Below are 26590 nucleotides of genomic sequence, written 5' to 3' on the forward strand. Positions count from 1 at the left end.
GGTAAGATGACACACAAGAAAGCAGAAACAGGTGGGGTTTACATTAGCCCATTGTTGTACAAAAACTGAGTTTTAAATCAAAAACGATCCTTGTTCATGCTGCCGTTTCAACATGCGTTTTAGAAAAAAACTGTATTTACACTTCTGAAAACGCCAGTTGTAATAGTAGCAAGAATTTTTAAAGGAAAACGCAGTAGTATAACGCCGCTACGTTAATAACACAAAACACAGAGTGGAAACATTAAACACAAAACAAAGGCTAACAATCTGAAAAGATGTAAACTGTTATCTGTCTATTTTGGTTAATATTGTGAAGTCAGTGGTTTTGGATAAATTTATTTTAATATCTGATAATATTGGCAATTTTCTTCAGGTTGCTGGACATTGAGTCATCATGTCAGGGATCGGATCGGGTCGCAGCCACAAAACAAAACAAAACAAAACAAACTCGCACAGGACAAAATAGACAAGTGTATTATAAAGGGAACCAAATCAAGAGGGGAACAGGTGCGGGCATAAAATCATTAACAATCAATAATGGGGAAACGAGGGGACGGGGGACAAAGACGGGACCAGAGAGAGTGCATGGCATGTCAAAACAACAACGCAATGTCTCTCTCTCACACGAAACAAGTGAGTCTGTCATGATGCACATCAGACTTCCAATGTGAAGTGGATTAGTAACCTTGCCATTGGCTGAATGTCTGTACATGAAATGCTAATTCACAAGCTATAGAGCTGTGAGCTACCTAAATTCATGTTTTTGTCTCGATTTGTATATATTAGACAAAGACCCATTTAAGCTGCACCTAACTTGCTGTGAGGGCAGGAAAATTAAAAAATGTTCATTGAAAAACTGCTGTTCACAATTTTGACAAATATTTTACTTTAAGCTTAATTTGTTTCCTTGTAGAAAAATAACAGCCATGTCCCTGATACCAAACCTGCACTATTACTTCTTAAATATGAACACAAAAAATCCTACATGAATGCAAACTCTTAGAATGAAGTGTTGAATGTTTTAAAAACGTAACTATTTGACAAACGCAGGCCTGGATAATATTCACAAACTCCTTGGATACATAAACAAGCCATGTCTTTTGGCATCTACAAGATGCTGAAATGAAAAGCACCAGACATGAGCTAGCATAGAGAAGCCAACAGAAAGAAGAAAAAAAGCTTTTGACTTCGAAAAGATGCACTCAGTGTCATTACACAAAAGTTATTATCCTGAATGTAAAAACAGCAATAATGTGGTGTTTGCAGGATGCGGTGTGATGTCAAAACAGTTCATAGTGATTTGGAATTGAGCTTATGGTGTACTGTAAGCAAAAAAGAGAATGGCCCTTTTCATGTGTGTATGCATTTCTTAGGTGGCTGAATTTTTTATTGTTATCCTAACACATTGTAGGTAATCATATTTTCGCAGTTAAAGGAAAAATTCAGCTCAAAATATATATTTTTTATTTTTTACTCACCCACATGACGTTCAACATGTTTTATGACCTCCCACCATCTTCTGAACACAAATAAAGATGTTTTAGGTGACATCCGAGAGACATCGTGGTTATAGTTGTTGTCAAGTACTAAAGATATTGTCAAATTGGTCCGTCTGGTTATAGTGGCTCAATTGAATTTCTTTGATGCAACGAGAATACTTTATGTGCAAAAAACAAAACAAAATAACGACTTTAATGGGTATATTCTCCCCTGTCTCACAGAGTTGCTTCTGCCCCCAACGAATGCACATGCGACGAAGCGTTCTCGAGCACCATAGACTGACAAGTCAGAAGAGAATATATTTATTATAGTTGTTATTTTGATTTGTTTTTCGCACATGAAGTATTCTTGTCGTTTAAAAAAAGTATATTGTGCCACTATGAGCAGATGGACCAATTTAATGATGTCTTTAGTACTTTTCTGGACCTTGACAACAACTATAACCATGATGTCTTAGAGGAGGCCTGGAAATCTCTCGGATGTTACCTTAAATATCTTTATTTGTGTTCTGATGACGCCCGGAGGTCTTAAAACATGTTGAACGTCATGTGGGTGAGTAAAAAATAACACAATTCTGATTTTGAGCTGGTCTTTTCCTTTAACAAAGCCAGATTTTAGAGAGTCCAATAAATCAGCATTAGCTCTCTGTATTCAGTATGCTATTATCTTTAGAGATATGCTTAATACATTTATGGACTCTAGATACAGATGCATGTCCTAAAATGGCCTAAGACAAAGCTTCTTTATATTGGCAAAGGAATTATCTAGGAATCACTTAATCCTGTTAGATGGAACCTCAGCCAATTTGTCGGATATGTCACTGATATCAGTCGTTTACGTCATTCCTGGGTAAAATGATGGCAACCGATAACATCTTCACCACGCTCTTCTAATTGAAAAATATTCAAAAACTAAACAAAACTTGGAGCTGAGTACCACAAGAGATTCTTTCACATTGATATCAGCAATATTCAAAAGATGATATGTTTCTCACATTGAAACGTGACGTGTGTGATGCCCAGAGAAATGTTTATGTCCCCTGGTTACTGGTTACTGGAACTGGCATCATACTGGTTACTGCATTAGAATATTTTCTGAATGTGTATTTTTAACATGAACTGCACCCATGAATGTTTCGCTTTTTTCACGTTTCACATGAGCATTGTCACATGCATTTATGAAATACACCTCAACTGCTGGCCATGACTGAATTATAGCTGTGAATCATGCTGGGAATATGGGTTTGGGTTTGTGTTATGGTTGGGAATAGTGATGGTGGGTCACACACAGGTTTTGAAAAACATAAATGATAAAATAATGAGGACAGAATTTATTTTTGGATGAACCATGCCTTTAAGGCCAGAGCCACGAATCAGAGTCAGGTAAAGGAGTGGTCACACTCAGGAGCATTATTTTGCCTCATTTATTGGCATGTGCCCATATGTCAGAAACATTTCTTTGAGATTCACTCTATTGACCTCACTGACAACATTGCAGTCATCACAAGGGATGACTTGTCTATTCTTAATTGTGTTTTCAGGTTTGGGTGCATTTTTTATTCATTTCATCAAGGTCTTTCATTACTAATGACATGCAATAGTTATATCTGGCAGGCATAAAGGATTTCAGATGTATTACAAGGCTGTTCAAAGAAGCTTGATTTTTCCCCTAAAGCTCTTAGACAAACATTTTTCAAACTTTCTTTGACCAAGTCATTTTTCCCATGACAGTTCAGACATTTTTCAGACATGAGAAGCATTGTAATGTCTTGAGAATCAATGGCTCAATATATTTTTTGTGTTTGTGTGAAACTTTTGGTTGTAAGGCTGACACACAATGATGGGTCAAACATCATCATAATTTTCTTCTCTGCACACATGAAAATAAGGAGTGCTGTAAAAGCCCATGCAAATGTCTGGCAGACAGTTACATTCTTTTTGGACATGACAGTGGGAAAGCGACTCTCTCTTCCCCTTCTCTCCTGTTCTCTCACATCTTTTCTCCTTCTAGTCCACCATGTCTCTCTCTCTCTCTCTCTCTCTCTCTCTCTCTCTCTTTCACTCCCCCCCCCTCTCTCTCTCTTTCTTGCTCTTTGGCAGCCCTCAGTTTTTTGGCAGGAGTGACCAGAATAAAAACAGGAACACCAGACATAGAAGAGAAAAATGATCCATCGCACCAAAGGCTTTGCCCTTTTTAATAACGTGTCCAGTATCTTTTCTTTTTTCTAGACATTTTTTGTAGTGGTAATTAGCTCTTGGAGAATAAAACCAGCTGATTTGGGGAGGGCCGGCGCATTTTGGGGCGAGATGGCTAGCAGGCGGTTTGTGTTGCTTCTTCTCGGATTCTTTCTCACCACACAGCCGAGTCCTTCACTACAGGGAGGTAGGTGTCCACTTTGATGACTCATATGAGAGATCCTTAGATACATGAAAGGGACCGTCAAAACAGGTTTCTACTACACATTTGAGTTTATTGTGGAACACTTTGTGTGGAAAGGATTTGTGCTGCAGGTGTGAATGTTTATGATATTTGTCATGCACATTCGCTGGGGGCGAGGGGTATTGTTTCAGGAAGACCTTAACTGATAACATGCAAGAACAGTAGTCAAACATTACATGATTTATCATTAAACTTATGTAGTGTATACTTTGCCTGGTACCAAAATGATGATTTGCAACCTTCTACAGTAGATCATACAGAATCCCAACAATACCTCAGACAAAACTTCACAAAACATCTCAGGCACTGGCCGCATGTGTCTTTACTGAAGAATCTGGTCCACATTAACGGCAAACAATTGGTGTAGTGACATTAACCTAGTCCATATTTGCATATGGTCTGTATTTGCCCAAATTAGAGCCAGGTCAGTAATGTAACACACAAAAGAAAGTATCGAAAATTTCACAGTCAACATAATAATATATGATTCCCATATATAGCCTACTTTACCCTTAAAAATTTAGTTTTTACTGAGTTGTAGGTTTGCTAAGTCAAAGGCTTAAAAAGGATTGTAAACCATTGTTTCATATTGATGTCTTATCGATGTCTTATGACAATCTAGATCAAAAGAACTTTTAATAATTAATAACATTTCAAATGTAAAGCTTTCAAAAAGAATGATTACAAACATCTGGAAAGGATAAAATGTCAAAAACATTCAAACCCAGTTACAGATGTTAGTATAACATAAGCATCAGCTGTAAAGGTTGATCCTCTAAATTGTAGAGTGTTTTGCTTCTGTGATGGGGAGGGTTTGTTAATGGAAAGCACAGCTCACAAAAGATTTCAGCTGCAACAGCTCTCCTTCTGTCAGCTCGTGTGCACTTAACATAATAAAAACCTTCTCTGTGTCCAGTGAGGTGCGCAAATGTTCAGTCAAATTTCCCGGTCACTTCAAAGTCAAGTATGAAGGCAGACCGTTGAATTGAGCGATTGTGGTATGAATATAAAGATGAGAAGTCAAATGATCTCCATCACGTCTTGGGCTTCTCTCTGTAGATTGCAAATGTTATGACGTTCTTGGATGCATCTGTGCAATGTTTAGCCATGATTGGAAGGCATGCGATGGTCTGTTCCCAGTTTCCCAACATTGCCAAAAGATTTCACAATGATTTATTTATTTTCTTTCAAATACTTTTTCCACACTCGATGTTCGTGTTTCCAGGCTGTTCCTAAAAGGGACCTCGCAATGCTGTCTGGCTGATGGTGGATAAATTTATTTAGGAAAAAACAGTCGCTGTTGCCTGTGTGGATTTGTAACTGCAATGCAGTATGTTTTACATAGAAGCCATAAGGTCCACGTCTTAATTTTGGCTTCTGATATGTTCATACGAAAATTAGAATTTTAAGAATGTAAAAATGCTCAAGTACTTCTTCTGAATGTCACAAACTGTTAGGACTCTGTCCTTCCTGTCTCGAGCTTTCTAGCTCCCTGGGCAGAGTCATGACATTGCCACGAGTGATTACATGGGGAGAGTGGTGACAGCTGATGGGAATAAAACCCTAACGAGGTGAAACAACTACCCAGGTGATGGGAATAAAACCCTAACGAAAGTGAAACACAAAACAGACGATGGGAATGAAACCCTAATGAAATTACAGGAGATAGGAAGGTGGGACTGAGAGACATAACAGGAAGACACGTGGCGCCAAGTAACAACATAAGGCCACATGTCTCCACACATAACACAACAGAAACCCGAAAAACGTGGCAATGTCATGACTCTGCCCAGGGAGCTAGAAAGCTAGAGACAGGAAGGACAGAGTCCTAACACAAACTTGTTCCAGTTCCAAAATGATAAACTGCAGGTCTGTTCTATCCAGGCATGTTTGTAAGGCACTTCTGATATTTGTGTTCCATTTGCATGTATTTGAAGTACAAATTCGATGTCAGCCTGACACCAATTTAAACAAAATATAATGGTGTTTTTTTGCTCTTCAGCTTTTGTCTGAGACAAATAAATTCTCAGTGAATCGTTATCAATTCACTTTTGTACTGGATAGATAGCAAAATGTCCATATAAATTTCAAAGTTCAGAGCCTACGAGTTTGTTGATACAGCTCGTGCAGGTGGAATGTTTTCTCTGGAGTGAGTTATGGGACAGGTAAGAATTTCTGGGCCTTGGAAAGTTACCTATCATTGGTCATCACCTTAATAGTGATTTTCTTGATGCATGTCACAAACATCTGTCAGTCTTTTTTATTCATATATCATTTATGACCTACTGAGATATGTCATAGTACAACTATTGTTGTATTAAGTAAAGGATCTGTGCAAGACCAGAGTCTTGGAACTGGCATCATAGAGTATCTAAAGTGTACTGGCCAGCTACATCATGTACAATGCAAAGCCCATTGTGGAAATATCAATTATTGTTTTATTTTGCTCTGGTCATTTATCACTCAAACACCTGTCATACATGGAACCGAAAGACAATCAATCATATTGAGCTCAGTTGTGGGTAACAGTGTCCTTCAAACACTTTGCTGATCACGTGTTACTGCAGACATTTTCAGTTCAGTTCAGAACAGCAGAAGGCCCCTTGTGTTCTTTTACGCAGCCAAAGTAATAAGACATTTATGACAACAGCTTTTAATGACACGCCAGCTATGTGCGAGGGGTGAAGGAAGAGGCCAGATGAGTGGAAAGAAAAGCAATGTCTTGCCTCCTAGTCTCGGAAGAATTAAGAAGCTCTGCTTTCACACAGCCGTGCTAGAATTGGAGGGGGGTGAGATAAGACCCCAGTCGGCTCTTGAGTCTTTGAGAACTATTTGTTCCATTAGGTCTCCTCCTCATAGACACTCAGCTGGCTGTGCCTTATAAGTGACTCCTCCAGAGGTGCTTGATGGCAAATGTGTGCTTGGAGGAGCAGCTCTGTGGACTTGTTTTTCAGAGCTGGATATACTAGCATTAAGGAAGACGTTTTTGAAAAACATGTTATTTTGACATATTTCCACTTTAATCTTCACCACTGTCTCTGTTGTCACAAAACGTTCTGTCTTCTTCCGATACAGCCCGATTGGTCAGGATGACCAAATCTGTTGTGATTGGTCACCCGCTTGGAGCTTGTTCCTCGTCAAACCGGTTCCACAAGCAGTAATAACAGTAGCGTCAGTTCTGCCTAAACAGTTCAGATTCGAGTTGGAGAACAAATCAAGCAGATGGACCAGGAGACATTTGCAATCAGGACTTCAAAGTGTTTTTGAGACATGTAAACACACACGCATGCTATATCAGTGTATTACACAGAACAGCTTTCACAGCACATGGATGAAATCGGTTTAGAATGTTTGTATCACCAGAACCAACAAGAGTAAACGAACACTGTCATAAGTGAAATTAGGAACGCAAGCGAGTGTGTAAATTACATGATCATTTCTGTAGTGGTCTTGACATTTTTTCAAATGACACAGATCCAGTGGTCATATTTATTAAAGTTTCAATGGCACTTCTTAAACTTGTTCTTAATAAATTCCTTGGCCACAAATTCCTCTGAGGGTAAATGGCAAAGTCTGTCTAGCTCCACCAAGGGCCAAGATTTAAGCAAAGACCTGCACTTAAACCGTTGTATATATTACAGCATTAATACAGTCCCTATATGGGCTCTGTCAGAAAGCAAATCTTATTAAGCCATGGAATGTGCGTGATCATGATGTTATGGTGTGAACTGATACAATCTCGGTTTTCCCAGGTCTTCAATCCATTATACTGTAGAAGGCCAAGAGGATACAGGTCTCTTTTAAGCATTTAGTTTATTTGTCAGAGAATATAGATATATTAAGTATTTGAAGCAATTTATTCCTTAATTTTTTTTGCTGCAACCAATTAACTATGACTATTTTCTTGTTTCATTTAAGCATAAAAGGCAGTGCTAAATGTTTTATCCAGTACAGATGTTAAATTTAGGTAGGTACTGTATATGGTGGGTAATTATCATAAAACACGTTATTGCAGAAACCATTGTTTCCTATTTGGACTTAAATGCTTAATATTGTCAAAGTTCAGGCATTAATTGCATTATGAGGGTGTATGTTAACATAGGAACCTTTTTCACGTTTCTGGGTTTCTCAGCAGCAGAAGTCATCATATTTGAGTAAACTTCTATAGTGGTGAATAGAGGACTACCTCAAATAATTTTTTTTTAATTCTTAAAAATTAAAAGAATAGAGAGAATCTAATAACGGCAGTCAAAGGACAGAATTATGTCAAATTTACTGTGAGTTCCATCTATGCTGCAGAAACGCCTTCACATTAGCATACTCCTATTGTTATCTAAGTTTCTGAAAAGGGTCTAGTTTAGTTAATCTGGCTTCATTGAGCCCCTGGACTTCACCAGCAGAGTACCTCGGCAACCGGGGCAAGCCCATGACCACACCTCCAGTCAGGTCCCCCTCTCCATTGGTGGAGATTCCGGAAGGTTGTGTTCTGGCCTTTCCAGAGCCGGCCACCTTGTCAGCTGCAGCCTCTCCAGAGCTGGCCGCCGTGTCAACCTCTGCCTCTCCAAAGCCGACCGCTGTGTCAGCCACAGCCTGCCCAGATCTGGCCACCGAGTCAGCTCCAGCCTCCCCGTGCCTTACTCTCCCGTATCCCCGTCTACGGCCTCCATGTCTTCCAGGGACACCGTACTTTTACATTACATTTACATATAACGTGGCCAGTATAAAAACTCATGGATCCTCCGCACTCAAAGCGCTTGGTTGAGCATCCAGTTTCCAATCACAAAAATATACCAATAAATAAGTAAAATTTTTAGTCATAGGAAGAAACTGTAAAAACAGTGTACCCACTATATATGATAAATATTCCCAACGAGTTATGGCAGAAAGAATTTAGTAAAGAATTGTTTTTGTGATCTCTGTCCCCAAAACGTTTTAAAACAAAGTGATGCCAATGCCTGCTAATCATATAAATGTTGGCCTACTTATTAACTCCCTGTTAATAATAAACATTTACTTTCTACTACTCAGAAGTCACTGACTGCAGCTGTAACATGTCAGAGAAGAACTGGCACTGCCAGATGAGGCTAGTTTCTATTGAGGTTTTTTTTCGCAATTTTTTCATCATTGGAGTTTTGGTTCCTTGCCGTGTTGGCTTGCTCACTGGGAGACTGTTGATATTAGATTAACTTACATTAACATGCTTTAATTCAAATTTTCTTCTATGCTGCTTTGAAACAATGCAACATTTTAAAAGCACTATAAAAAATAAACTTGACCTAACTTGACTTTCTGTTTGTATTTATTCAACTTAAGTATTAGCAAACCAACATATTTATGTAGTTAAGACTGTCAGTCATCAGCAATGGAGCCAGACACTACTATGAGTTAAGGCTTTATAAATGTATTAATCAGCCATGTCCTTGAATCAAATCATCCCACATAGAGAATGCGCAAATGTATAATCACTTCTTAATTTGCCAAACAAGTGATGGATCATTGTCTATCCCTCAAATGATTCATGGGTTTTTATTTATTCATTCATTCATTCAAAATCTTTTGAATTACTTTAAAGATAATTTCAATATTTTGACAATTAAAGCATCTATTTTTGAAGTGCTGTAATGAAAGGAAAAAGGCCAGCAGCAAAAGACTATGTATATGTACTATAAATTTCATTTAAAGGGATAGCTCGCCCAAAAATAGAAATTCTGTCACCGTTTACTCACACTCAAGTTGTTCTAACCCTGTATACATTTCTTCTTTTTGCTGAACACAAAGAATATAATTTGGAAAAATGTCAGTAGCTAAACAGATCTCATTCCCCGTTTACTGCCATGGTAGGGACTATAAATACTATGGGGGAGTCAATGGGGGATGAAATCTGTTTGGTTACTGGCATTCTTCAAAATATCTTTCTTTGTGTTCGTTGAGAACATATACATTTGTACAGGTTTGGATCAATCTGTGAGGGTAAGTAAATGATGATAGAACATCATTTTTGAGTGAACGGTCCCTTTAAACACAAATCTGTCCTTGACCCAGCTTCTGGATGTTTTTATTAACTTGTATTTGTTAAATGTGTAAGCATCTTAAAGCCTGATTGTTTGACTACTTTAAACACTGAATGCAGTAAGTAGCTTTAGTTCAAAGCAAAGACAAAAAAATAAAACAAGGTTTATACTGATGCATTTTACGAACGAATGACTCATGTTTTAACTGTGGAGTATGTCAGCCAGTCTTGTACATAATGTGCATCACAGGCATTTGTATCATGTCACAATTTTGTTATGTCAGTTTTGTAAATATCTTGTATTGACTTTACTGTTTTACTCTAATAAGCATGTACAGTAGATTCTAAATGTCATTGAGGACTCTGTACTGGTCTGTTCTTCCAGACAATAACAGCACGTTGACACCTCACAGAAACAGGACATCCTCCATTTGATTCTGATATTAAGTCTGTAACATGGTGACAATGGTGATTAGTCACTTCCTTTACTGCTAAAAGCAGGCGGAGTTTCTCCCATTTCTTACTCACCAGCATAAAGCAATTGTCCAAAGAATGTTATGTTAGCCTGTCACATCCCTCTCAATGTTTTACTTACAGCCACTTTCTCTCATGAATGGGGCATTGGTGTGCAGCTACTGCATTATAAATAAGATATTCAATCATTGTCCTGTTGCTCACCTTTTTTGGTTGTTTTCTAAACAGAGTTTGACTTATACATCCATCCAGAGACGAAGTTTGAAATGATATGTTAGCAAAGTATTGCCGGGTCCCGCTACGTTTAAAGTACGTCAATCGGAAACTTTTTAAACAGTTTTTCTCGCGGGTTAAAAGTGAAATAGTGTTGTTCATCAGATGTTGTTATTTGGCTATACGAGGTTGTCGGAATGGTCCTTGGGCTGGGTTTGTTACGCAAACTGGCAACCCTTGATGTGCTCTTGCGCAGAAGTTTCCGTATTCAAAGTCAAGGGGACATGTAAACAGCACTGAAATGATCTGCAATCATATTGAATTCATTCGGATTGCATGTAAACATAGCCACTGTCCCTGCAACCCTCTGACGTTTGGTCAAAATAGTTTATGTAAACGTTCCAGAAATTTATTACAGTTTTTTCTTACATTACTTCACAGGCACATTTCACATCAGTACCGGGGATATCCACATCTTCTGTTTGTAATAATGTCAGCACCAGACGTGTGCCCTGCCAATCCCTCCGTTTATTCAGGCCTGTTTCTGTAACAGGAACATAGTGGGCTTGACTTTGTTGTGGAGTATGTTTACTGTGAGCCGTAAACTTCCTAGGATAACTTAAGCTTGCAAAAACATCCTTGGGAAAGCTTTCTGAAGCTAGCATTTTTTTTCCAGACTTCTTTTTTTCGGACCTGGTGTGTCCAAAAGTCTAAAGGTCATGTTAAATTTGAATGAGGGAAACAATGAACAGATTCTCAAGTCATTTGTCTCTCTGTTCCAGGAGTGTATCCGCCACAGGGGGCAGTCGGAGGAGGACCAGGAGGTGCTGGAGTGTACCCAGGTACAACCGATAACCAAACCCCTGATCACGATAGCTTTACTCGAAAAGAAGTATACTTGAAGTTCATTTTATTAACTATACTTAAGGAAAGTTCAAGTATATTTTGTCTTTATGTAACAAGTATAGTAATTTGTAAGTACACGTTACAGTATTCTCAGTGAACTACTAGTGTGATTGAATTGATTATAAACTTACTATTTACTTTTTTTGAACTTGAAATACTCTTGTACTATGCATGTACAGGGGACACGAATTCATTAATTACATTAACACATCAGTGTTCTCCTTACTAGGAAAAAACTAAGAAACACCTCTGAGATTTTGAATTAAGCTTAACCAAACAAAGTCAATTTAATTCTCTTTAATTCAAATGTATTTCTTAAGCACAATTGACAACTTTCACAGCTCTACAAATACGTATTAATACAATAAGTGGTGACAAAGGTATACGAAAACGTTCTAAGTACAAAACAATATACTATAGCATCTATCTGAAACATTTTTAAGGTCATCCATCTTGTTCTAAAATAATCACTATTGGAAGCCTCCAATTCATTTGTTGAGATTAATTACATTAACCACTAATGTCACTCTCAAATCTACTGTCTTTGACCTTTTATCCAAAGATAACCCTTTAAATAAAAGTCTGTGTTGTTGCTAGGCTAGGATGCTCTAAATGATTGCTAGGTCATGGTAGATACTTTCTATGGGATTTTTGCTGGAGGAACATTGTATGCACAATCACTTATAAAAGTCATAGCACACATCTCTTTAATAAGCCACTCGATTCTGCACCTCATTCATGGGTCTATGAAACACAGTGCATGGCAAGTAATGCATACCTTTTTAGTAATAAAAGTAAAAAAGAGAACCAACTTTGTGAAAGACATATTTATTGGGCTACTCAATCAAAAGAGTTAACACAAGTACAAGCCAAGTGTACTTCAAATTTAAGTATATTTCCTAAGAACATAGTGTATTTGTACGAAGTACATAGGAAGTAGACAAAAAGTACACTTTCATATTTTAAGTTCAAAAGAAGCAAGCGCACTTGAATAAAATTATTTTGGTGAGGTTAGTTATCCAGAGAACTCATAACCAATTTCTTTGTCCTCTGAACTACATTGTTTTTACAAAATATCAATGAAATTATATTAATTATTTTAAGTACACTTGGCAACATTTCTCTTTTTTCACCATATATTGTATATTTTTTCAAGGTGATAAGAAATACATCTGTGCTAATTAAACAGTAATTGTTATTATTATATTGTCATTATTTAACATTTTATTTTCTATGTTTGCAAGCATCAGGTGGTCAGTCTAACAAGTTTTAGCTAAATTTTTGAAGATTACTATAACTGTCATGTATTTAACAGGTGCTGGGACATACTCATTCAAACAGGCCAAAGCTGCAGGTAGGGATATTTTTATCACGCACAATGACTTAATCATCTTAATTATTAATGCTGATGTTAATTTGTATAAAGGATAACTGGTAAAGTAATAACATGCAATAATAAAGCTGCAGTCAGCAACAGTAAGAGACTGATGAAATGTGTTTGGCTTCAGTGATGTTGTGGTCACAAGCCAACAGCAGATGTGTGCCTGGTCCCCTTAAAGTCCTTCTGTCAAGTGAAAGTTAATGTCAGTCCTTGTTCTCTTTTGCAGATTACAGTGAACATTACACAGGCCCTTACAGAAATTGACCATGGTTTAAAAAACTGGTTTTACTACGGCAACTGTAGTAAAACCATGGTTACCAAAACGTTTATCAAAAACCTAAGTTAAAACATCCCAATTTGCATACTATCCGAATGTCCCAAATCCTAGTTTTTTTAAAAGAGTATTCCAAAGGTTCCCGGATGGTCTTCTACTTCTGGTGGAAATTGGAAGTGTAGAATGCTGCACACTCTAACGGCTGTTCCCTTTCGGTCTCTCGATGTTGTGTCGAACCGACAGATGGGGTTTGACTTGAGAACCTATCATCTTCTGACTATTTTGAAAATTTGGCGAATTAAATTTGCATGCCGGACTACGCCCCCGGATATCCGGGTATAAAAGGGAGACGGCGTGCTGCATTCATTCACCTTTTGTTCTTCGGAACCTTCGCATCTGATGACAATCCTTCTAAAAGAGCTGATTTCTCGACGTGGTGCAGCGGACTGTCCCTCATCAGTGACTTCCCCTGGCGTCTCAGCGGTTCCGGAGGTGTTTTTCTCTCTAAAAGAGCAAATTTCTACAGCGCAGCATGTCTCGCTGTTCTCACGGGTGCAACACACTCATTGAGGAGGGGCAGGGACACGATGTCTGCCTCGCGTGCTTGGGGGTCCAACACGCTGACGCAGCCGTTGTGGATAAATCCTGCTCGCACTGCGGATGGCTATTCAGACGGGTGGCTGTTTTCTTTTAAGAGCCTGCCACCACCTCGTTTGCTTCCCGTCCTGTTGACGGCGAGCAGCGTGGGTGACATGGGGATTTCCGTGAGCGTTAATCAGTCAGCCACCGGCTCGCCGTCCTGCTCCTTCCCAACGTACTCGGACACGATGCGTGACAAAAATGAGATGTCCCTTTCAGCATCGGAGGGTGACGTACTGGCTGCCGACCCGGATGATTCCTTGGAGCCCCCTCCCCCGGGAGGTTGAGCTCGGGATGAAACGGACGTCGAAATGTCGGCCGCCGCGAGCACCGCAACTCTAAGCCGCACCCAGCCCCGATGCCTTTTTGTCCCCGAGGTACATGATGAGCTCGGTAAGATTGGGAACGCCCCCTTTTCGGCGCGTTTTCCGTCAGACTGACTCTGTCACTTTCTCTTCCCTCGATGGGGGGGCAGCTAGGTGCTACGTTGACGTACCCCGGGTGGAGCGTGACGTTGCGGTGCACTTGTGCTGCAGACGCTGGCCACCTGGGGGGGCCGATCTAGCCTCCCGTCCGGGGCTTGTGGGTTCTCGGCACCCCGGTGTCAGGAGCTTGCAGTGCCACGGACCAGGCTGCCCCCGCTCTTCACACGATGGCCGTCCTGCAGGTCCATCAGTGAAATAGTTACAAGAGGGAAGTCCGGCCCAAAGATAATGCGGGTACTCTGCGCCACCACCGACCTCGCCCTCCGGGGCGATGATGGTGCTCCAGGAGAGGCACCTCTGGCTAAACCTTGCCCAGATGCGGGACGCCGAGAATGTCCACTTTCTCGATGCTCCCATCTCACAGGGTGGGCTGTTTGGTGAGCCCCGCCGCCTTTCGGCTGTCGAGGTCCCGTTCGGGGTCTGCTCCTAAACAGCCCCGGCCACCTTTGTTGTCGTCCCCGGTTCCGGCGCCCCCTCCTCAGGAGGCCCCCTGGAGGAAGACGTCAAGGAAAGGTCCGCCGGCTCATCAGCAGCCGCCGCGGAAGCAAAAGCACTCCTGATGAGGTGAACCCAAGGAGAACAAGATTGGGCCTGACCCCAGCCATTCCATCGCTGCCTGGTTGGACTGGGATGGTTCCTGCCCCATCCAAACATCTGCTGGGGCCCTTTGGGGGCCTTGTGCCCACATGTTCACAAGAGCTTTCGTTCCCCCTGGGTCTTTTTCACAGCCGTTCTCACCCTCTGCGGACGGTGTTCGGCGACTCGACATTGCGTCACGGTGACGCGCAGTGCAGAGTATAAACATAGCCAGCCCTCAGCACTCTCACCTCGACGGTGCGTTGAGCTGCGCCATCGCCAGGCAGGAAACACAGCGGAGCTGCTCCCTTCCCGTGGGGGTCTCCCCCGGCGGGGGACCGGCACTGCTGGCTGTCGAACCACCCCATCGCGGGGGCGATGAAGCAGATCGTACCTCTAGTCCCCCTGTTTCGGTCTTTGGGTGTTTGGGTAGCACTTTCCACGGTGGCTACAGAATACGGTCCATCTCGGCTATGCGATACAATTCGCCAGGCCTCCACCCAGGTTTCGGGGCATCCTCTTCACCTCAGCTGAGGCAGAGATGCTCCTGTACTACGGGCCGAGATTGCCCGTCCCCCCGGCCGAGATGTTCAGCGGGTTGTACAGCCCGTACTTCGTCGTCCCCAAGAAAGGCGGAGGGTTGAGCCCTATTCTTGATCTGCGTACCCTGAACTAGCACCTGCAGAAGCTGCCCTTCAGGATGCTCACGCAGAGGCGCACCGCGACCGATTGGGATTATGGGTCAACAGAGAGAAGAGCCAGCTCTCCCCGGCGCAGAGCTCCCTATTTTTCACGGTATGGAACTCGACTCTGTCTCCATGACGGCACGACTCACCCTAGAGCGCGCACAGTCAGTGCTTAACTGTTTGAGCCTTCTCAGACAGCAACCAGCGGTCCCCCTGAAATTATTTCAGAGGCTCCTGGGGCACATGGCATCCTCGGCGGGGGTGGTCCCCCTCGGGTTGATGCTCATGAGACCGCTCCAGCACTGGCTACAGAGACGAGTTCCCTGGAGAGCGTGGCACACAGGCAGCAGGCGTATAGTCATCCCGCCTCTCTGCCGTTGCATCCTAACCTCCTGGTCTTCAATGACCTTTTCTTACGGGCCGGAGTCCCTCTCGGGCAGGTCTCAAGGCGAGTCATGGTGTCAACAGACGCCTCCTCGCAGGGTTGGGGTGCGGTGTGCAACGGGCACGCAGTATCGGGTCTGTGGACGGGCCCCCGCCTGCGCTGCCATTCAATTGCCAAGAGTTGTTAGCTGTTCTACTTGCCAATTGCCCCTGGGGCAGCATGACCTGGTCATTAGGTTCCTGAAGGGCGCGAGAAGGCTGTTCCCTCTTGGGACCTCAATGTGGTCCTGGCGGGCCTTCAGAGGCCCCCCTTCGAGCCCCTACGAGGCCGCTATTCCTCACCTCTCGATGAATACGGTCCTCCTGCTGGCGCTCGCTTCCATCAAGAGGGTAGGGGACCTACAAGCATTTTCCGTATCCCGGATTGCCTTAAATTTTGGCCCGGTAACTCTCACGTGATCCTGAGACCCTGGCCTGGATACATGCCCAAAGTTCCCACCACCCCCTTTAGGGACCAGGTGGTGAACTTGCAGGCGCTCCCCACTGGGGAGGAAGACCCAACCCTGTCCGTGTTGTGTCCGGTACCCGCCTCTACCTAAACCGCACACAGAGCTCTGAGCAGCTCTTTATCTGTTTCGCAGGTCAGCATAAGGAGGGCTGTCTCCAAACAGAGGTTGGCGCACTGGATCGTGGACAACGTTACGACGGCATACCAATCACAGGACTGCCCACTGGGTGAGGGCACACTCCACTCGGGGTGTGGCCTCCTCATGGGCACTGACTCAGGGCACCTCTCTGGCAGATATTTGTAGAGCTGCGGGTTGGGCTACGCCTTCGCGAGGTTCTATAACCTCCGTGCAGAACCAGTGTCAGCCCGAGTCTTGCATGTTGCCAGCACGTGAGACCGGCGGCCGGTAAGGTGTACGCCTGCAAAAGCGCCTTCCCCCCCTTTCCGGGCGGGTCAGTGCGCTAATTCAGCCTCACTTCTTTCCCCTCGGGGCGAAGAACAGGCATTCCATCCATCACTAAGCACTCCATGGCGGCGGACTGTGCGGAGCAGCCCTGCCTCCTATTGCCGGGTATCAGCTGAGTTATCACATAGCTCTAACCGGACCTAGTGCCCCACACGTAGTAACCCCCCAACAGGGTGGTTCCATCTGACGTTTTCCTCATGAAATGGTCCCCCTCGTGGTGACCCATGACCTCCTCCAGGTAGACATCCACCTAGCGGTACCTTGTTCCGCGCTTACCTCCCATGAGTTCTCCCGTGCGGGCGAGACCATGTTGGTGTCTCCACTATATTCCTCCCTGCGGTGGGAAGTGGTCTCCGTAGCCTTCAGGGAACACCGCTTCCCCAGTGGCCCTACGGTACTGGACGGCTTCTCGCCATTAGAGATACAAGGCCTCCGTCTGTGGTGGCCGAGGGCAGGTGCCTCTCATCTTTGCCAAATCTCTGGGAAGCCCTGCCAAACCCACTGGATGGTTACAATTTCGTGCTAGCGCTCGCGTCTGACACGCCTAGGCCAGTCACCGTCGCTTCGCTAGAGATTGTGACGCGGCATATTGCTGTGGCGTTTTCCATAGGAACCCCATCTGTCGGTTCGACACAACATCGAGAGACCAACAGAAAGGGAACCTCTCGGTTACATATGTAACCTCGATTCCCTGATAGAGGGAACGAGACGTTGTGTCCCTCATGCCACAACACTTGCCGCCCGCTGCAGCAGTCAATAGATGCTCTCAGGCTCCTCAGCACAAAAGGTGAATGAATGCAGCACGCCGTCTCCCCCCGGGATATCCGGGGGCGAAGTCCGGCATGCAAATTTAATTCGCCAATTTCATTGGCCTTTTCAAAATAGTCAGAAGATGATAGGTTCTCAAGTCAAACCCCATCTGTCGGTTCGACACAATGTCTCGTTCCCTCCATCAGGGAACGGAGGTTACATACGTAACCGAGATGATATATCATATGAAACAATAAATGAATAAATACTTAAATGGAAAGAAGAGCTGTATTTTGATATGTGTGAGTGTTAATGGCCACAACGTTGTCTTCCCTTTCCTGTTAGTATGTTCCAGTGCATGCATGTTGTTTTGCTGCAGATAAAATGTATATACTTTCCAAAACAAATACAGTACATATTCCCTTCATAGTAAGCATACTAGGTTTAGTTTGACAACATGCATGACATATACAAGAACATTGTAAGCTTTTATACTTCTCTTGTTCAGCAGGGGGTTACGGAGGAGCTGGGACTCTTGGCACTGGTGGTCAGACAGGAGGTTTTGGAGCTGGTAAGAGTTCTTTCAGGTCTAAATTTTAAGAGCCAACTCATGCAAAAAAAGATTTTTTGACTGTGTAAAAAATACATAAATAGCTGGATCACTTTGGCGAAGAAACCTGGCTAGCACTCCCGGAGTAGGTGAAGTGTCATGGTACATGAATATAAAAACATATTTTAAAAAACATATTTTATGATTTACAAAAAAACTAAGTTTCCTTCGCTAATCGAAAAATAAAGGTGCTACATAATGTAATAGAGGGTCGGAAATCCATATACTGTATGTAGGTCATCAATACGCGCAGATATACCATTGGCCGGAAAAGGCATTGGAAGCAAAAAAGAAAATTAAAGCCATGTTGACAGATAATGTGACCGAAGGTAAGCATATACACTGAACAAAATTATAAACACAACACTTTTGTTCTGTGTCCCAATTTGTCACGTCCCGGCTCAACAGTCATGACAAATACGAGAAGGACACGGAAGACTGGCAAAAATAAACCTATTTATTTTTGCAACTTAAACAATTAAACTAACAATTAACCATATAGAGTGTGTTAGTCAGTTGTATCAGTGGTATAAATGTGAATGAGTGGCTATTGTGCAGTTTGAGTGTTGAGAAATGGTAACAAAACATAACATGACAAAACAAAAGGTCTGCTGCTGCTGCTGCTGCTACTGGCTGAAGTGAAATCAGAGCAGAGAGAGCGAGTGATCAAAAGGGCTGGAGTATTTATCCTCCCCCAGTGTCTGGCACAGGTGCTCCTAATCTGGTTTACGGGCGCTGATACCTTCAGAGACAAAAGGAACACAGTAAACTGCCAACACCACACAGTTAAAAACCCAACTATGCCTATCTGTCACACACCCCCCCTTTAAAGTCGGCGTCCACAAGGACCACCGGCCCAGCAGTAACACCTAAAAAAATATATTTAAATAACCTAAATTATATCAATATGACACAAAGATACATGACCTCCGTCCCGGCCACTTCACGTACAAACTTCCCCACTTATCCTCAGCAACCCCGGTACCTGAGAAACAGAATAAGAGAATACATACAGAAGAAACAGGGTGTATCAATGCAGAGGAGCACGAGAAAGTGCATCTGAAATAATATTCTCTGATCCCTTTATATATATAATGTCCAGGTTATAAGCCTGGAGAAACAATGACCACCGGGTCAATCTCTGGTTGGGACATCTGAGCGACCGCAAAAAATTTTGTGGATTGTGGTCAGTATAAACAATCGGCCCTCCTGCTGCTACATAAACATAAAAATGTTGTAAGGCCCAAATAAGTAACAAAGCCTCATTCTCAGTTACTCTGGTACCTATTAAATTTTCTGGAAAATAAACTAACTGGTCTCACCAAACCCTGGTTATCCCCCTGGAGCAAAACAGCACCTGCTACCACCTGACTGGCATCCACTTGAAGCAAAAAAGCTCAATCAAAACATGGAGCTGCTAGGACAGGAGCAGAACACAACAACAGTTTCACATTATCAAAGGCTTGTTGACAACTAGCCGACCAATCAAATTTCATCTTGGTCTTGAGGAGTTCGGTGAGGGGAAAAACCACCTTGGAGAAGTTTTTACAAAACACTCTATAATAACCCACTAAACCCCAAAACCTCTGAAGTTCCTTTTTTGTAGTGGGTTGAGGATACTCTACCACACGGCCAAGATATGTCACTGTGGCCATGTCAAAAGTACATTTAGCCAAATTAATGGTGAGCTGTACTTCCACCAAACGCTCAAACAATGAAAGAATGCCCCGGAGATGTAAGTACCAGGTGTGACTATTAATGACCACATCTTCAAGATAAACAGAACAGCCTGTCAAAGCAGACACTACATGGTTCATCAACCGCTGAAATGTTACAAGGGCATTCTTTAATCCAAATGGCTTCACATTGTACGAATACAACCTTGAAGGTGTAGTAAACGCAGAAACTTCCTGTGCACGCTTGGACGAAGGGACCTGCCAATAAACTTAAAGCAAATCAAATTTGTCAACAAATTTGGCAGATCCCACTTGATCTATGCAGTCATCCATGCGTGGAATCGGAAAAGAATCTGTGAAATTTTGTGAAAGCATTTAATTTCCTGAAATTGGAAAAAAATCTTGGTGTACCATCATGTTTTGGCACCAAAATACAATGGGAGGCCCAACTAGATGCAGAAGGAACAGCAATATTATTTTGGATCATTTAATCCACCTCAGCATCCAAATAACTTAGTTTAGCTGGTGCCACACGATAAAAGTGCTTTTTAATCGGCTTAGTATCTCCAACATCTATATTATGTTTAATCCAACTGGTACGTGAAGGGATGTCACCAAACAGACATGGAAACTTGTGTATTAACTCAGCCAATTCACTACGTTTAGACTCGAGCAGATGAGCCAACAATTTATCCAAATTACAAAGAGACTCTGAATTTTTCAGTCTCCCACAAAGCAAACTTTCGTCTGGCTCCGGCACCCCATCTGACTCCTGCGTTAATACCTCTGAAGTCACCAAAAGCGCTGGGCAAACAACATTCTTCACATCTTGCCCTTAATCAATCTAAACTACATGCTTGTAGTAAGGTTTAAGCAGATTAACATGATACAGTCGTCAAGCTTTCTTACGTCCTGGTGTCTCCACAATATAGTTCAAATGTGACCTTTTTCACTCACAGTATATGGACCAATATGTTTAGCTTGAAATGGTGAGCCCACAATAGGCATCAGTGCAAGGACCTGGTCAACAGGACTAAACTCCTGTCTCTGTGTACGTCTGTCATAGAACTTTTTCATTTTACTTTGCGATACTCCCAATTTCTCTTGACGCATACACCCAGCTTTAAAGCAAACAGTGCCTGAACCCATTCACAAAGTCAATCAGATTTTTCCATGGCTCTGTATCAACACAGCCACTTTTCAAGACAGCCAAAGGACCCCGTTCTGTATGCCCAAAAACGAGCTAATTTGGGCTAAAGCCTGTACTTTCCTGTACAGCCTCTCGTGCAGCCAACATTAGCCACGGGAGTCCATCTTCCCAGTCTCAATCTAGATCCGTACAGTATGCCCGTAATAGAGACTTAAGCGTCTGATGAAACCTCTCCAAAGCACCCTGGCTTTGCGCATGATATGCCGAAGACTGATTTTGTTTAAGGCGCAACAGCTTCAACACTTGACTAAACATGTGAGATGCAAAGTTTGACCCTTGGTCGCTCTGGATCACCCTAGGAATGCCAAATACGGAAATAAATTGTGTTAAGGCCCTAACCTATGACTTAGTAGTAATGGACCTTAACGGGTACGCAGCTGGATACCTGGTGCTCTGACACATAACGGTCAGTAAATATTTACAACCAGATTTAGCACCAGGCAACGATCGACACAGTCAACAATAAGGTGTGTAAAAGGTTCACTCACCGCTAGAATAGGCTGCAACGGCACTGGTCTAATAGTCTGATTCAGCTTACCTGTAAACTGGCATACATGACAAGTCTTAATATACACAGACACATACCCTTTCAGTCTAGGCCAAAAGAAAGTCCAGGCTTCTTTAGTAAAGGGGTGACCGCCACAGTTTTTTTAATTCCCGGGAAACAAAGCCTTAAGTGATTGAGAGATGAGTAACGTAACGAGAAGACAATTTAAGTAGGGCAGTAGGGACAATTTTGATATCTAGATTAATTCTGTGATGTAGAGAACGTGTTGGCAGTGGAAGTAAGAAGACAGTCTTCTGGGGGGAGAGGCGAAGTAGATTGTATAATGCTGTTATTTTGTCCTGAAAAAGTGTTAAAATGACTCACAAAGCTCTGGGCTGCGTTTCCCAAAAGCATCGTATCTTTAAGATGATCTAAGAACAATTGTCACCAATTGAGCCACGATAAACGTAGGCTTATAATGCTTTTGGGAAACACAGCCCAGATGAGTTACTTATCTCAGGTGTAGGGGGATCAGTGACTATAGAAAACTAATGGTTAGTTTACTGACTATGGAAAACAATGTTTTGGGTTGAAAGGAGGCATTATTAATGAGGCTAGAATAGTAATTAGATTGTTCAGTGTTTAGACAGCCCTGTATGATCCTTATAGGCATTAAAATAAACATCTATTGTCATGATTCTGCCTAATCTTGTCTTGGTTTTCTGGTCTAGGGGCAGAATCATGACAGACCCACGTGTTTTATGTGGAGAGAAACATATGTTCAATCAGGACATGATATGTGTTCTCTCCAGTCTCGTCATTGGCCCCGCCCTTCTCGTTCCTAGTATTGCTTTCCTCCTGTGTCTCATTACCCACACCTGCCCATTGTTAATTATCCTTTGTCTGTCTCCCTATAAAACATCCTCGTGTTCATTGTCCTGTGCTCGTTCATTGTATGTGGTACGTGTTTCCTGGGATGTACTCATATGCCAGTCTTGTTACCGTGTACCTGAAGCCGTCTCAAGTCTTAGTGTTTGTATTTGCTAGTCCTGTCGAGTGTTAGTCTTCAGTTTGTAGTGTTCGTTATTGTGTACTGTCTTTTACCCCCTCGTGGGTGTTTGTTTTCTGTTTTATTATTTATTAAAGTCTTTTGTTAACCCCTTCATCCCCGTGTCTGCCTGCACCTGGGTTCTTCCCTTACCAGTTCCCTGACAGAATGAACGAGCCAGAACAGAACCCAGCAGGCAGATTGGAGGCAAGGCGAGCAACCCAGGCTCGTCGCCTCCGGGGTGTACGTCAGGGGTACTTGGATGTGCTGGAGTATGGGGACCGCTTCTTTGAGATGGCAGGGGAAATGGTCCACAGTGAACAGGAACAGATGGTCCTGTTCAATGGCGGCCTCAACCAACCTCTAGCGGGGTGGGAGATGGAAATGCTGAGACCGCTGGGCTTCTCCAACCTTATCAGGTATGCCATGAACCGGCCGGAGCCCAGGGTCTCAGTCCAGCCCAGTTTGTTCCCCCCGCTGGCCGCCATCCCCGAGGGCCGTACCCTGCGAGTCGGGGCTGTGGGCCTCTACTCACCCTCTGCACCCTTCGACTCTTCCAGCACGGAGCTAGTCATGCTCCCCACTGCTTCTCCGCAACCGGCTACACCCACCTTGAGCCAGTCAAAGAAGAAGCCGAGGAGGGGTGTAATGTCAAGCCCGATGTTCCAGCCGGAGGAGAACACCGGGACTCAGCCCAAATATTTTTTGGGGGGGCGCCGTAGGAGCAGGAGGGCCCGATCGTCTAGCGGGCCTCCTGATGTCCCAAGTCCGGTGGTCCCAAGTCCGGTGGTCCCAAGTCCGGTGGTTCCAAGTCCGGTGGTCCCGTGTCCGGTGGTCCCATCAAGTCCGGTGGTCCCGTCAAGTCCGGTGGTCCCGTCAAGTCCGGTGGTCCCGTCAAGTCCAGTGGTCCCAGGTCCGGTGGTCCCAGGTCCGGAGGTCCCAGGTCCGGAGGTCCAAGGTCCGGAGGTCCAAGGTCCGGAGGTCCCAGGTCCGGAGGTCCCAGGTCCGGTGGTCCCAAGTCCGGAGGTCCCAGGTCCGGAGGTCCCAAGTCCGGAGGTCCCAAGTCCGGAGGTCCCAAGTCCGGAGGTCCCAAGTCCGGTGTTCCCAAGTCCGGTGTTCCCAAGTCAGGTGTTCCCAAGTCCGGTGTTCCCAAGTCCGGTGTTCCCAAGTCCGGTGTTCCCAAGTCCGGTGTTCCTGCCTGCGTCCACGCAAGTGCCAAGTCCTGTCCAGCCGGCCTTCCAGCCGGCGTCAAGTCCTGCCCTGCCGGCCTTCCAGCCGGCCTTCCAGCTGGCGTCAAGTCCTGCCCTGTCGGGGACTTCGCGCTCTCGAGCGCCGCCCCCCAGGGTGTCCCCTGGGACTCCGCGCTTCCGAGCGCCGGGGACAGGAACTGTTCCCCCTTGTCACAACCCCTTTGGACTTCCTCCCCTGGACTCTTGTGTTCCCCCTATGAATTTTTGTTTGCCTCCACCCCCCTACCTTGTTTTTTTTTTAGTATGTCACCCCAACCCTTTTATCATGTATTCTTGTCTGCCCCTAATTGTGTTTACCATGTTTTGTTGGTTGTTGTCTGTTTCCCAGTCGGTCTTGTCTTGTTAGTGTTCTCCCTTGGTGAACGCCAGGGGGCGTTCATTAAGGGGGGGGTCCTGTCATGATTCTGCCTAATCTTGTCTTGGTTTTCTGGTCTAGGGGAAGAATCATGACAGACCCACGTGTTTTATGTGGAGAGAAACATATGTTCAATCAGGACATGATATGTGTTCTCTCCAGTCTCGTCATTGGCCCCGCCCTTCTCGTTCCTAGTATTGCTTTCCTCCTGTGTCTCATTACCCACACCTGCCCATTGTTAATTATCCTTTGTCTGTCTCCCTATAAAACATCCTCGTGTTCATTGTCCTGTGCTCGTTCATTGTATGTGGTACGTGTTTCCTGGGATGTACTCATATGCCAGTCTTGTTACCGTGTACCTGAAGCCGTCTCAAGTCTTAGTGTTTGTATTTGCTAGTCCTGTCGAGTGTTAGTCTTCAGTTTGTAGTGTTCGTTATTGTGTACTGTCTTTTACCCCCTCGTGGGTGTTTGTTTTCTGTTTTATTATTTATTAAAGTCTTTTGTTAACCCCTTCATCCCCGTGTCTGCCTGCACCTGGGTTCTTCCCTTACCAGTTCCCTGACATCTATGCCAGATTTCCTTTAAGTATGCCAGTAGCTTTCAGAGTGCAGGAGTCAACAGGGGAGATGTGTAAGTAGAGGGTACAGGTCTACTTTTAATGAGGGCTAAAGTGTCGAGGGCAGTGGAAATGGAGAAATTATACTTCCAGAGGATGTCAATAGAACATGTGTGTTTAGTGAAATGGTACTCTGCATTATTTGAGTGCAGGTAATTGACAGACTTGTTGTGCTGAGACGTCACAAACTAATGTTGCAGTCACTTTAACTGCTGCTAAAATCTTGATTTATAAACTCAACATCATTGGACAAAATCACAATACAGTGCATCTACATTATAGAGAGGCTATATGCTGTTTGCACATTTCGACAATGTGTTGCTGTATTATGAACGCTTCATTGATTTTAAATGCAAGTGACAGTGAAATACACTACATGGAGCTAACTACATGCAAGAGGCCACGCTCCACTCACACCAAACAAAATAAGAGAAGACATGGCCCCAAGTAAATGCATTGTTGTAACACTCCCGACTGTTCCCCTGTTTGTTTCACTTGATTTTCCACGTTCCCACACCTGTTCGTCATTGGTGATCACATGAATTCCCGCACATGCCAGTCATCACCAAAGACTATCTATACCCTGTGTTTCCTTTTGTTCCCTTGTCGGTTATTGAATGTCTTGTGATTGTCTCGCGTTACGTGTACCAGTCTGTTCATTAAAAGTTACCTGTTTTTGTAAACCTGGATTCTCGTCTGTCTCGTCCGGCGTGAGAGCCGTGACAATTGTATGGGAAACTCAGGACTTTAGATTACGATAAGTTATGTTTGATTTCTTGAACGAGGTTGAGGAAAAGGCAATTTTTAGTTTAATTTAAGGGAATTTTGATCAGACGGACATTTTACACACTGGTTGTACAAACAAGATCAAGCATGTGAACTTTTGAGTGTGTAGACAAATGATCATGTTTTACATAGTTAAAACATTAGAGCACTGATTTAAGTTCACAGGATTCTGTATTATCAGTATCAGCATGGATATTGAAATCACCGAATAATAACACATATGGAGATATAGCACACACAATAATTAACAGTTCATTCAATTCACTGTCAAATTTAGAAATATATAGTAATGGGCAAAAGCAAATTGAGGAGTTATTTTTAATAAATGAGAATATTTCCACCGTTTTATAATTGCTGGCTCACCAGGGTTGGCCACAGAAAATGTTCAGCTTAGCACTTTGATCCATATGTATAAACTTCCATCAAACCCATAATAGCAAGCAATGGCACATCAGCGCTGACTGTGTTATTGGAACACTGGCGATACAATAACTGGAAACTGTAGCGTAGGTGCTCAGCTGCGCTACTCTGATATCGTAGGGTAAATATTTTTTTTTTCTCTGTCAATTCAAGCTGTACGGGTGCATTTTACCACTATTCAGGTTTAATTGAATTTCCAGATTTCATCTGGGCCCCAGCAACATGTTTGAAGAGATAAGGAATGAATTGTTGCCTTGCTGCCTTTTCCGAAAGAGACCTTTTTGCTATATCAGATTTTGCAATGGAAATTGTCTTTGGCTGTGAAAGCTAAAAAGAAGTAGGACATAATGACCCAATCTCTTTCAGGTAAATCTAACAGCTCTGGTGGGAAGTGGACACCATTTGGATCCCAGGCTTCACATTTAACTCTTATTTACTCTT

The 26590-nt window shown here is 43.3% G+C and overlaps 1 protein-coding gene across 10 annotated transcripts in view; it reads left to right on the top strand.

Moving 5' to 3' along the window:
- The first annotated feature begins 3594 nt into the window (after positions 1-3594).
- The window catches only part of elna (elastin a), a 76960-nt gene continuing 53964 nt past the window's right edge, over positions 3595-26590 (top strand). For 6 of the 10 annotated variants that reach the window (XM_079481791.1, XM_079481797.1, XM_079481793.1 and 3 more), the window contains exons 1-4: positions 3595-3882; positions 11419-11478; positions 12858-12896; positions 18200-18262. In XM_079481791.1, the coding sequence (XP_079337917.1) occupies positions 3807-3882; positions 11419-11478; positions 12858-12896; positions 18200-18262 (238 nt within the window). In that variant the 5' untranslated portion in view covers positions 3595-3806. The remainder of the gene's footprint in view (positions 3883-11418; positions 11479-12857; positions 12897-18199; positions 18263-26590) is intronic. The other 4 variants (XM_079481794.1, XM_079481800.1, XM_079481796.1 and 1 more) reach the window with 1 other exon arrangement.

Source organism: Barbatula barbatula (genome assembly GCF_947034865.1).
Source record: "Barbatula barbatula genome assembly, chromosome: 19".
Lineage (NCBI taxonomy): Eukaryota > Metazoa > Chordata > Actinopteri > Cypriniformes > Nemacheilidae > Barbatula > Barbatula barbatula.